Source organism: Apiospora marii (genome assembly GCF_038362585.1).
Source record: "Apiospora marii strain CBS 49790 chromosome Unknown utg000003l_segment0_segment0, whole genome shotgun sequence".
Lineage (NCBI taxonomy): Eukaryota > Fungi > Ascomycota > Sordariomycetes > Amphisphaeriales > Apiosporaceae > Apiospora > Apiospora marii.
Genome location: NW_027117374.1, coordinates 2,114,087 through 2,127,391, shown reverse-complemented (window position 1 = coordinate 2,127,391; position 13,305 = coordinate 2,114,087). Strand labels below are relative to the sequence as shown.

At 52.3% G+C, this 13,305-nt stretch overlaps 1 protein-coding gene across 1 annotated transcript; it reads left to right on the top strand.

Annotated features, from left to right (window-relative positions):
- Positions 1–9,188: 9,188 nt before the first annotated feature.
- On the top strand, positions 9,189–11,046 carry PG985_004167 (uncharacterized protein; the record flags this gene model as incomplete). The annotated part of the gene is made up of 4 exons (XM_066823936.1): positions 9,189–9,300; positions 9,377–9,745; positions 9,799–10,357; positions 10,410–11,046. 4 exons carry the CDS (start codon positions 9,189–9,191, stop codon positions 11,044–11,046), a joined length of 1,677 nt encoding a protein of 558 aa, XP_066687096.1.
- Between the last annotated feature and the right edge of the window lie 2,259 nt (positions 11,047–13,305).

The window sequence follows — 13,305 nt, the reverse complement described above, 5'->3', positions numbered from 1 at the left end:
GAGGGAGCGGGGTCGCTCACCGGATTGCGAAATCCCCCAGTCATCCTAGCTCTTATCATGAGTCTCGAGGTCTTCTTGCGGTATCTTTTCACAAGGTCACGGTCCAATCAACTGTGGTCCACTACTCCCATGCTTTCGGTGAGTAAATTATATGTGTTTTTGGAGGGGTGCAATGCCCTGAAACAGAAGTCATGTAAGTGTGTAACGTCAGATTATCGTCAGAAATCACAAACCCTAGTCAATAACCACCCTTGTTGGTTTCTGGTGTCGCCTATGGCACAATCGCCAGCCTCGCAGCCTCGAAGATGGTCAGATGACTTTTCCTTATACCCACCGTCAGTCAAGGTGGTGATACCGACGTGCAGTCCATTGGTCTCCTCGCCTCAACGGCGGCAAGCACGAAAATCAAGCCAAAGCTAGATCAGGCATCTCTCAGCGCAGCAAGCCCTCTGATTCGCCCGGACAGACTTGTACCTGACCACCCGATTGAGAAACCGATTCCATTCTAGGGAGGGGCATTAAGCCTAAGACTGCGCTGATTCGTCATGTTTAAGTGCATAGGAGGTCAACTCACTGCGAGTGACATGTTGACCGTCGAAGCCAATTTGGGAAATGTGCCATTCCTACAGTGTTTAGTTGTGACAGGTCAGGTGCGATTCCAATTGGTCACAAATGCAGTGCAGTGCAGTGCAGTGCAGTGCAGGACGTGGTGGTATGAAGATGTGGTCAAGGAAGCGACGGGCCGAGACGCTCCTCCCGTGGCCCGGAGAGAGGCATGGCAGTACGAATGGTGGTCTGATAGTAATTATAGACCTGCCTCCGCTGGGTTTGCGCTTCTCTAGTAGCCCAACACACCCTCAGTGAGACCGGTGAAGAAGTCGCCATGCAAATCTTACGTGGATTCTGGTTCGTTGCCCATACTTTGCCGCTAATATACCCTACAAATCCGTCGCCGACGACATGGGTATGCAACCTCTTTGGTCCCAAACCCTCGACACTGGCTTGGCCTGGGCTCTCTCGGACTGATACCTATGGGTGTTGACTTTAACACCAAGCCACGATAACGGTGCTTTCTTACGCCCGCAGAGCCCATTAGCGCCTACGTGCATGGGGTCAGACTACCTTGGGGCAGATCATCAGTCGATACATACTATCCGATCGCAATAATGCATGACAATCATAACAATGAAGTGTCCAATGTCACACCGTGTCGGGCTCCGCCCGCAGCAGAGCGCAGCTTGAACGCCTCACATCCGAAGGTGGTGGTGGTGAGTCCATCCAACAGCCAGGCCATACTGACGTATCACATTATCCTGGGTTGGGTTTGTGCTGGAGTCTGGTCGCCATCATCAATTGCACCAACGGACCAAAGTTTGTCGACGTTTGTCGAAACCATTTGTGACAAATCAAGGCAATCTCATTCGGCAACCATGTCCAAAAAAAACAACAACACCTCATTCGACCGCTTTCAGCCGGGACAGCAGCTTCTCCAACGTCCGAGAGCGGCTCCCCTCAGGAAACGTGCCATGTAGGCAGCAACAGGCGTTGAGACCTTTGTCGGATACGAAACGTTCGAACCCGAAATAAAACCTGGTGGACTGGTAACTTGAACTCACCGGTGAGCGGGCCTCGACAGTCGGGCATCAACGGCCGGCGAAGCGCCTTTTCCATCAATATAGAGCCGTACTTTTTGTTTGACGTGACGAGGGTGCAAAAGTCGTGCCGATGTCGCCGACCTCCAATTTGGGGTGGACGGTTAATATGCACTGCTCAGTCACTCACATCCCCAACCTCCACCGGCATCCCACCGACTTGAAGGTGGTGGCCCATAGGATTGCCGTCCAACTTTCTGATTGGCGTAGGCAGGGCCGGGCGAGTATGCTAGTTGGAATGCCAACTCATAGATGCCAGACGCAGCTGTCTCGGCCACTGTGACCTGGTGTTGCTCAGGTCAATGTGGATGCAACGCGCCTCGCTCCAGGAAGCCGCAGAGGCATGCCCCCGACGGCATGAGATTTGGAGAGTGGGCGCGGGGATCGTCTCGCCAGTGCGCGACAACCTCTGTCAGGCGGGAAAGCTGTGTAACCCAGGCGAGGTTGCCTTAACGGAACCTCCAAGCAAGGCAACCAAGAATACAGAAACTGGGCTGCCATTGCAGTGGGCACAAGGTTGACCGCCGCCGGGCTCTGTGTGTTTGTGTTTGTTTCCGCCTGCTGTGCTGTGAGTGAGTGCCTAGCTTTCTTTTTCTTTTTCTTTTCTTTCTTTTTTGGGTCCTTTTTCTTCCTACCTGCATGAGAGACCCCAGGTCGCGACCCTTCATGTAGGGAAACGTCAACGTCATCGCAGGAACGCTCTGGTTATCTTCCGAGAGTGCATGCAAGGCTTCGACTCGGATGCACGTACAGGCAGGCAGGCCGCTTTCGATCGGGTCGTGTGAGAGTGCGCAGCCTTACAGAAAGGACCCTGCCACCACACACGGTCATATCAAGCCGGCTTGGATACAGCAAACCCCAAGGCAGTATCCGAGGTATCAAAATGCGGTCCCGATTAGACAAACCTCGTGCGCCATGGGTCACTTTTTTCCCCTTTCAAACAATGACGAAATAATTAGCCGTTGGGCATATATTTCTTCCCAACCGTTGCACTTTTGTCTCGCAAGTATGCGGGCTCTCACCGCCTTGACAGGAAACGTGTCTCATCCCTCGCCAAGTGGTGGTGTGGTGTGTATCTGTGCCTGTGCCTGTGTCTGTGTATGTGCGTGAGAGGAGAGAGATGCGTGTGTGCGTGCCAGATGCTTGCTTGAACACACCACCATATCATGCAACCAGAGCCAGTCTTGTTCTGGCAATCCGCTCGAACATCGAGAGAAGGGAGGCCCCAGCCTAGCATGGAAGCTTTTTATGGATACCATCATGGCGCTGCAGCAGGGAGAGAGCAGGCATGGCAGGCTGGGTTGTTGAGAGGGGCGGGCTTGTCTGGGCATGTGCGAGAGAGCCCCCGGGGAGCCGGGTAAGTCTTTCCATGGACCCGAGCGAGCTTGTGTGCGACGGGCTAGGATAGCAGCAAGTCGGATGCGAGTCTGTACATTTTTTAATCAAAAACAGAGTTGCACAAATCTAGACAGCCACACGCCGGCCCCCCCCATTTTTTCTTCCTACCTCCTGCTCGCGCCCGCGCTAAGAGAAGCTTCTTATTAATCTATGCAGCAACGATGAGGAAGCAAAAAAAGAGACAGATCCAACGGCGGACTGAAACCGTCCATTCGGGACGCTGCCGGCTTTCCCAGAACGGGGCCACGCTATTTCAGACGAAACCTAGACACCAACAAGACCAGTCGATTGTGAAAAGTGATTGGCCAATGACTATTATTCTCCTTTATTTTCCAGAACCAGTTCGTAGCGTCAGGTACCCGCCTAGCTCAACAGTAGTTCTGTTTCTTCGGGCTTGCCGGTGCCGCGTCTAAGAGACTCTGAGAACGGCAACCCGGCGGACGAGCCGCGGGGCCAGTCAGGAGACCAGTCTGCCAGTCGGGTAGCCAAGCCAAATGAGTGCTTCGCTCTTGGACAAGCCACCCCTGGTTTGCCTCGCTCTCGTCACAGTTAAGCGCCACTCAATCAAATTGACCCAGCAAGAATGGTGCGCTTCTTTGCTCCTCTTTTGCAACGCTAGCACGACGCAGTGGTTACCCAGTTCGCGCTCCTCAGCACGAGATGCACGCACACGCCTCGGGGACTTCGCGTTTCAATCGTCCAACTACCGATCTCCAGCTGGAAGGGACTCATTTCAGATCCGTAATGATGGCAGGAGTAATAATAGATCACGCTTGAGCCTTCGAGATATGTAACAAGCAGCAGCAGAAGAAAAAGCCATGTCCGAGACTAACTAGATCGGGCTTCTCGGGAGGATTCCAGGTAAGTAGAGGGCATTTCCGTTTGGAGGAGCGCGAACCTGCGCGCTGCTGCTGGCTCGCTTTCGATGCAAACTTTATTACTCCGTACCCTCGGTCAGTCAGTAAGGAGTTGATTGATGGACCATCTTGGCAAAGCAAACAGGGTTCAAGGACCAGGAAGGAAGCGAGCCTTGCCCCGGATGCTGGTTCGATATAGCTCCCAAAAGTGTGCATCTCAAAGCTGCATGACATGCATGCGTGAGGAGGAACAGATGAACGCATGCATGTGGATGTGCCCGTTTTGCTTGCCTCCAATTGGTGCTGGCCTTTTTGCTAGGCCCGACTTCCTCGCCTGACACCCGAGAACTAACAGGCAATGTTATCTTTAACGCGATCAACACTTGTGCAATCTCGTGATTTTCCTTCTTTGCGTCTGCATGCCAACTTTTCTCCTATCCTGCCCCGTCCCCTCCCGCGTCGCCGGTCTTGAGGATACGTTGCTAAAACCTGCATTACCCGATCAAGGCAAGGGAAAAGCTTACCCGTACCTGGATTACTTGCAAGTCAGATGATCTCTCACCAATGCGAGGATAGGAGGGGCCCGCAAAAAGGGGGCGACTAAGACAAGCAAGCTCAGACAGCTTGTGCTGAAACGGATTTTTAGATTGTTGGTCGGCCCCAAGTCAGGACCCGGCGATCGTTTTCGAGAAGAACATGACGGCATGAGTAGAAGCTCATAATGCCAATCAGTTCGATACTCGCGCGCGAACCACATATACATTGGGTGGATATGGATATAGCGAGCAACCGACCATGATCGACAGGCACATGCATACGCTACGGTTTTGCAAAGTAGGAAAACATATTACAGCATTCCACCCGATTACTCAATGTGTCACTGTTGCATATGTCTGTCTCTGCATTTGCGATGCAGGAGACCCTGAAGGTCGAATTGGTGACAACCTGGCACCTGGCCCTCCGGCTTTCCGGGGATGAACCCAGCCTTCCTCAAACGCCAATGGATACGATAATTGCAGAAATGAACATTGGGTCATGAGAAAGAAATGGAAATGAGATTTGCTGTCTCCAGTCACTAGCTCCACTGATAGAATTCTTCTAGAACGGAGCTATTACCGAGCCCCTTGAAAATTGAACCATAGTGTTCCCCTCCTGGCCCGCCGTGTTTCGTCACAATCACTCCAGTCTCCTGTGTAGCGGTACTGTACATGGGCATGTACTGTATCTTGGGCGTGCACGGGGCGCCTCTGCTCGTACAATCGCAATCGGTGCATTGCTGCAGGGTGGTGTACTGTACGGAAGCTGTGGGAAAGAATGGAAGCTGAAATCTCCACCAAACACGAAACCCCAGTTATTCAGAGATGGTGGCTTGACGCCGGGCGTGACCCGTTGAGCTGTTCCTGTCACACAATGAGCAGGGAATCGCCGGCCGCGCTGGTGGCAGTACGGCCGGTACGTACTCGCTCTGGGTCGGGCTGCTGCTTGCTGCGCTTGATAGCGTTGTATTAAAATAACTCCTGCACTGCTCGCAGCAACGTGGCGATCACTGCCGGCACTTCTGCGACGCTTCCCCGGGCCCTATGCAGCGCTGCGCAGAACCTGGACGTGCTTCCATGCTGATTCGCCGCAACCTTTTGCTACCCATCCCGACGCATCCAATGTGTGCTCGTACAGGACAGACAGGACAGGCGGTACGGTATGTATATACAGTCCAGTTTTACTTAGGCGCGTCACTACATCACACTAGAGTTTTATTTTATTTTTCGATTTTTGATTATTATTATTTTGTTTTCTTTGCGAAAGAAGCTTTCCAGGTTTTGTTTTGAAACTCGTTTACCGGTGCGAAAATTTGATGAGGCGCACAAATCACCCGACAGTCAAGCGAGGAACTCACCGGATCATTTGTCTCTTCGTTTCTTTTGCTTCCCCGGTCCAAATGACGGCCGGGAGTTGCAGTAGTCGGTCTCCTCCCTCATAGAAAGCGGGTTGTTCGTTACCAGGATTCGGATGCTTGGAATCCATACTAGCCGATGTAGATTTACCCAGAATGACCTAACCCCCAGAGGAAACAATCCCTGATTGGGTTGTTGAGATCCCACGGGATATACTTGGGTACGGGGGCAGGCAAACCGTGGTTGGACAATAGGTAGCAACATTGCTCTCAGTCGTGTATAAGCAAGGCTGGCTGACTCCTTCTTGAACTGACAGCCAGCAATCACAGCCGTTGAATGGGATATGCGTTGGCGAAAGAGATGAGTGGTTGTAGATGATGTATCCGCCGAACCAATACACTTTCCTGGCAGCACGCCGTGGCTATCGGCCACGCCTTTCATGATCCCAACAGGGCCACGCGAGTTCAGCTAATGGGGCCAGGGTTAGGGAGCTGAACACGACGGTAGTACATATGTACGGTGTAGATCAGGTACACCGATACTCTACACGTCGCGAATCCGCGAAGAGACAAAACATGGTAACGAGCAGGAGATCGCATTCTGTATGCAACTCGCCGTTAAATCCTCCGGATCACGAGATGAATGGTAGCATCGAATCGATGCTCTGGTTTCACAATCCTACTGCAAGAACAACACAAGACTGCTTGGGTCTCTCGCTGGCTCGGCCCGAGGGCAATTGAGGCCTCTGTAACAATTGATCTGGACTGCACAGCAGCTATCCATCGAGGCAAGAGGAACAATGCAGGGCTGCGCGGCGCTGCACTGCATGCAATCAGCAGCAGAGGCCGGCAACTGGGTATGGCCTTCTCTGCGCTCACATATCCGACCTAAGTCATTTCAATGTTAGTGCCAGATAAGACATCAAAGGTGCAGCCTGGGGAAAGGAAACAAATAGCATTAGCCCAATTCCCAATATGGTGTGACGGAGGGTGGGAATTCCCTACCCGACGACTCACAGTGCCTCTCGCTTGCGTACCTGGAGCATCGATCCTATACTCGGGCTGGTGTGCAGTTGTTTATATTCCACCTGCAGCCGACTATATCGATGTACTTTGGTATACAGTCACGGAGCCGTGGAAGCGGGTGCCGGTCCGTTTTTATTTTTTCTTTCGCTTCTCTTTTTCCTTCTCGTGCGCCGAAGTTAAGATGAGCTAAATTAAGGTTCGTGGGTGATCTTCCAACTGAGGAAGAAATAAAACAGAAACCGGCCGACAGATTATTATTGCCGGCAGACCGCCATGACAAGCAAGACCCAGATGCATCATGGAATCATGTGCAACATGTTACTTCAAACCAATCCGACCATCGAATCGGAGAGCTTGGATGGCATCGCATGCTTGCTGCTCGTCCTTGCTGGCCAACCCAGATATTTTCAATTCGATGCGTCAGACTCTGTTGGCAGCTGCGCCACTCAGGAACTGGAGCCCCAAAGTCCCGACGCTACGTTAGCACGCCCTGGGCTGCTGGGTACTGGAGGGGGTAGGCGGCGGTCGGTAGCTGCCAGCTCACATCAGTCCAGTCAACCAAACTTTTTTTTTCTTCAAACCAACAGCAGATCGTCATCGGCTTTTGGTACCAGTACCAGGAATTCCCGTCAGGTATCGAAAAGAAAATCCCACCTTACTTTACGTGCACACACATCAAATACCTGTTGTCTCCTGTTTATATTCTGCGGGCCATTTCTCGGCTGGTACGGCAGCCCACGGCCTGCTACGTCAATCATCCTTGGGATTGGTGCCGGCTCCCTCCCACAAGCAGCCACGACTTGCGGAAACTACAACTCGGGCGTAACATAGCAATTGAGAGATCTCGCGCCCCCTTCCCGGCCTCGTACAGCCAGAGGCAGCACGTGCAGGCCAGCCGCGCACCCTCGGTCACTGATCCGAAGTGCTCTTGCTCCCGCTGTCCGCCTGTCTGTCTGTCTCTGATCTGCTGGAGTTGGACTTCCCGATAGATAAGCTGCCACGACATACGGCGTGGTCCCGTGAGGATGACTGCATCCGAGCCCAGCATTGCTGCGATCACTTCCCTCACCGCCTGGACTTCTGGGACAGAACAGGACAGAGTAGACCTGAGGGTTACTGTAGTCCGCTCTCAGATCCTCCACCCGGTATGGTGATCCACCTGGGACGCATTGGATGTGCCGGGATGTGACTGGCGGGCTGTCCAATGAGATTTCCTCCTGTTCGATGTGATTACCAAGTCCAGTTGCATGGAAGGGGTGCTGCCTCTTTAGGACAAGCGCCGTTTGGATTCTTCCTTCCTTTCTTTTTAGCATCTAGGTTAGGGGGAACTCTTAATTTGTGTCTCCATCTTTGTAATCGTCCGAGGTTTGGCGCATACTTTTTTTTTTCCCTCACCCCGGTGCTGGCGGGCAGTGAGCCAACCCCTGGTCAAAAGCAAGTTGAGCCCATCGGCCACGGTCTACAGGGATCACCCTCAACGTCGTGAGGTCCAACCCACTTATCCAATCCATGTGGTTAAGACGATGTTTCCACCGGCCGCCCTGTCATTCTTGACCGGGGATTCTCATCTTATAGCCGGATCCCAGCATGGCTTGTTAGGAGAAGATGACTCCTACGTCAGCTTCGTGCTAGTACCGGCATACACCCATCCATAATACTTGTACCTCGCTGTCCACAAGTAATACATGCAAACGAGCCCATGGGCTCCACAGCGAAACCAGTGGTACGGAACGAGTTCCAGAGGCTCCCATGCCACTTTGGACACTATCGCCTCACTCACCGGGGGCACCTAGGCACCTTGTACCTGGGGGAGGATCGTCTATTCAAGTCTCACATTCGCTTGCTTTTCTGGATCCTGTCACCGCCGGTTCAATCTTACAGGAAAACCAATTTATCTTCCGCATGGTACCTCAGAACTCCTTGTTTGACTGACATGTAGCTCTGCCCTACGGACTCCACTCCCCACGACTGGACTGACTACTTATACATATTATCCCATCTTTCTCGATCCGTCGTAGTCTGCTGGCCGTCAACCTTCTCCTTCCATCTTTACAAGATTCCGATATAATCACCCAGTCGTTGCCTTGCCTCTTCCAAGTCGTCCATACTTGGAGATTGTCTTCACTTACCCATTCCTTACTTGCAAGCAGCCAACAACGTCATCACAGCCGTCACTTCCACCACCCTCAAAGGTGACGTCGATGACCTCTCAGCCCAGCTGCTACATACCAGATCACTCGTGGAGCAACTACACCAACCGTCCCGTGTACAGCTCAAGGCCTGTGGCCTAGAAAACTCTCACGTGAACCATCAGGTTGTTACACTTCTTCGGCTTGACCAGCAAATACGTCAACCACCGCCATCATGACTACACCTGAAGCCCGGGGTCATGAGACCTCCCGCCACTCGAAGGGATCCCTTCTTCCCGTACAGACCGTGGCACCACCTTTCCCGCGGAGACAGATGCTTGTATTAGGTATGTTGAGTGGCCCAGCTCGACTCGTCCGTCCATGCGGACATCTATTGCAAGCCTTGAACTAACCGTTCGCCAGCTATCTGCCGCATTTGCGAGCCTATCGCTTTCATGGGCATATTTCCCTACGTTTACTACATGGTCAAGGACTTTCACATCACAGATGACCACAACAAAATCTCGTTCTACGCAGGCTTAGTGACATCGGCATTCACCTTTGCCGAATTTTCGACGGGCTTCCTCTGGGGTCGCCTGAGCGACAGAGTCGGCCGCAAGCCTGTCCTGCTAACTGGTCTCATGGGTACTGCAGTGAGCGTCTTGATCTTTGGATTCGCGCAGAATCTTTGGGTGGCTCTTGCCGCGCGCGCCGTTGGAGGCTTGCTCAATGGCAACATGGGAGTTCTTCAGTCCACCGTGACTGAACTGGTGACTGCCAAAGAGCATCGACGTGAGTTGTCTTCCAGCAGAACTTCGAGTTCAAGCGACTAACAGTGCCTGTAGCGCGCGCCTTCACAATGATGCCAATTGTATGGTGCATTGGGTCGATTATCGGTCCTATGATCGGCGGAGCTCTCGCAAAGCCTTGCGAAACCTACCCTGACCTATTCGCCAAGGGATCCGTCTGGGACGCTTACCCATACCTTCTCCCTAACCTGTTCAGCGCCTTTGTTGTATTAGTTGGAGTCGTCACTGGATTTCTTTTCCTCGAAGAGACTCACTTCGAGAAGAAGCAGCAACAGGATCGCGGAGTTGAATTCGGCAACTGGCTCACCGCTAAGGTTTCAGGTCTTTGGTCGAAGAAGACTGACTCTGACCGGGACTCCAAGTTTGCCTCAGCGTCTGAATATCAGCCCCTTTTGGCCCCCGAAGAACAGCTGCCAGGTTACCGAACTACCGAGAACTCGCCAGCAAACTCGCCACGCATCAACACTGCCCGACCCATTGCCGAGCAACCGGATACGCTCAGCCTCGATGAGATGACCGCGGCAAATGCACCGAACTCGAAGAAATTTACACGCCCCGTTATACTCAACGTAGTTGCTTTCGGCATTCTCGCATTGTAGGTCCTCTCAGAATCATTAGAACGAGTTCTCTTGCTAACTTTCCACTAGCCACACAATGACCTTTGACTCTCTGCTGCCAACTTTCCTTGCCACCGAAGCACCGAACCCTCCCAAGCCGATGGCCCTGCCCTTCAAATTTGTGGGCGGTTTCGGATTCAGTACCGCGGAAACCGGCGTCTTGATGAGCGGCCAGGGCATCTACTCGATGCTGATCAACGCATTCCTCGTTCCTTTCGCTATCGGGCGCCTGGGACACCTCCGCGTGTTCCAGCTTGTGGCCGTAGCCTACTTTGCGCTCTACTTGGTGACACCATACCTTGTGCTGCTACCCGACAACCTCCGCATGATCGGCATTTGCTTCATCATTGTGTGGAAGTCGACCTTCTCGAGTCTCGCCTACCCTAGCAACGCTATGCTTACTGCCGACGCTGCTCCCAGCCAGCGGGCTCTTGGTACCATCAACGGCGTTGCTGCTTCCACAGCAAGCTTGTGCCGTGCCCTCGCCCCTGCTGTGTCGGGTATGCTTTACGCTTTTGGCCTTGACACAGGCTACTCGGGTCTTGCTTGGTGGTTCAGTGCTCTTGTTACTATTGCTGGAGCATTCATTGCCCTGCGCATCCCCACGCAGAAGACATACGACGAGAAGTCCCAGGGCGACGTTGAGGCTGCGCCTTCCACCAACTAAGCAATTCTTAGTGCGAGAACGCTTGGTGGCTCACGTTTATTGGGCCTGCTGCAGAGCAGTATACTTTACGTATTTTTACGTCGACGACCGAAAGGATATCTCTTGAGCAAGAGAGTATAGAGAAAACATCGACATCTTGTCGATTCACGAATTACGACCCTTTTTCACCGACTGTTTTTATGGCCAATCGGTCTTTTCGATTTAGCACAGCATCACAGCATCACAGCATTAGGAAACCTCAGGGAGGGACAGGGCGAAACAAAGCAACAACAACAACAACAACAACAACACGGTTATAGAAGGAAACAGGGCCTCGGATGGCAAAGGGACACGGTACGGCACAAGGATTGAAGGGAATTTGGGACTTTGGGTGTTTTGTTTTAAGCTCTGCTTTTCTGGACAACATGCAACTTGGCGGCATGCACGAATGGGACAATGCATAGACTCGATATGACCTCGAGGGGCGTTGGCTTTTGATCAATTTCTGGTTGTTTCGGAGGAAAAGAAAGACACTGTCCGGTGGAGATTTCGGGCGCAAGAAGCCCCCGGCATCATCCAATCGGGCCAGAGAGGCGACTCTCGTTTTGTTATTGTTTAACTCGGTTTTGTTTTGGAACCGACATTTCGTTGATGGGATATACCACTGGGTCTTGGTGTGCGCGCGCAGTTTGGGTTTCACTTTGGTTTTTTCCTACGGGTTTGCTTTTTGGATGGCCAGGTGAGGGTGACAAGGGGCCTGCCAGGACTAGTTTACAGCACGAGATACCAAGCTATAGTTTGATTTGGTCATTTGTATCTCATATTGCATGGATGGGTATGGAGTCTGGCTGGCTGCCTCTGGGGCTGCATTAGGGAATGCACTCAGAGACAGCGGAAATGAGAGAGAAGCAACTTGTTACGCCTTTTATTCACCCGCATACAAACAAATGCACCGTGCTTTGCCCATCCTGATGTTGTAGCAGCAGCAGCAGCAACAGCCGCCTCTTGTGATATGACCTCGCGTGCTTCTGCCGGCTGGGAAGGACGGCAGGTAGTCAACCCCACCCACCCAAGCCGCATTTGAAGCGGCGATTGATATGTCATTTGGAGTTCTAGTACATGTCTGACAGATACCCAGCCTAATGTAAACTCAATGTTCATTTAGAAAGAACGATGGGCTTTGACGGCATGCGTCGTCCCTCACCGCGCGCCCCCACCCTTCAGACTTTGCAGCTGTATGAGACACACTTGACCGTTGTAGAATAATTCCTTTTCTTGCTCGTTAGATGTCTAGGGAGCTGGACCCTCCCCCCTGCAAGTCTGCCCATCATATGCAGTCCATCGTCCGAGTGCAGTGTCTCAGCAGACGAGTGCTTTCTTCTACTTCATCCAGGCCGGGCCATGGCACAAAAGGGCGGTAAAGGGGGGGGGGGGAATGAAGCCGGGCCCATGATTGATCGAGACGAGGTCTCGCCGGTGTGCGATTCTTATGTAAGTGCTAGCGTGTGGCCTGGTGCCCGGCCTTGGCTTGTTGACTTGGCAATTGCCTTGAGACGTAAAATCATTACCTAAGTCAGGAAATATGTTGGTGGTTGTGAAATCTCACCCAGAAGAAGCAAATAAATAGGGGGACATGTGGTAATAGAGGCTCAACTAAGGATTGCGCTATGACTATAAGTTCTATGCATCTTTAGTAGGTAGCGCGTACTCGTGCCAAGCTGCTCAAGCTGTGATAGGCTAGTCTCCCCTCTGGGTTGGGGAGGCAAGCCAGCCTGTCCGATGTGTGTTGGTGTTAGCTTGTGTTACCAATGGTTCCAAGAGAAAGCGGTGGCATTTTCTTCTGATGGCCTTTGGCCATGAGCTACTACATACATGGTCAGTGATGGGGGAATAAAACGCGCTCTCGATAAGAAAAATCCGGCTTCGTTTCTGACAGATCACATATATGACATGAAGGGTCCCCTCTTAATAGGAATATATATATATATATATAATAGTACTCCAAGCTGTATTCGGTTACCTATTCTTGGGGTGCCTTTGTGGCCTCGGGCCTGGTTAGCTTTTAAGGCATAGCTGCTTGGCCGGGGCTCCTTCCGAGATAGCACAACAACCACCTACAATCCAAGTGCATGTATGTATATATATCCGCCATTCGCTGTTGTCACTGTGATGCCCCGATGGAAGTAGAAGGAAGTGGGCCCCCCGCTTCCCCTCCCCCGACCGGCGACATCCACCTTCGAATATGCGGCCGTTCACGAACATTTGTCCAGCCATTTGTCA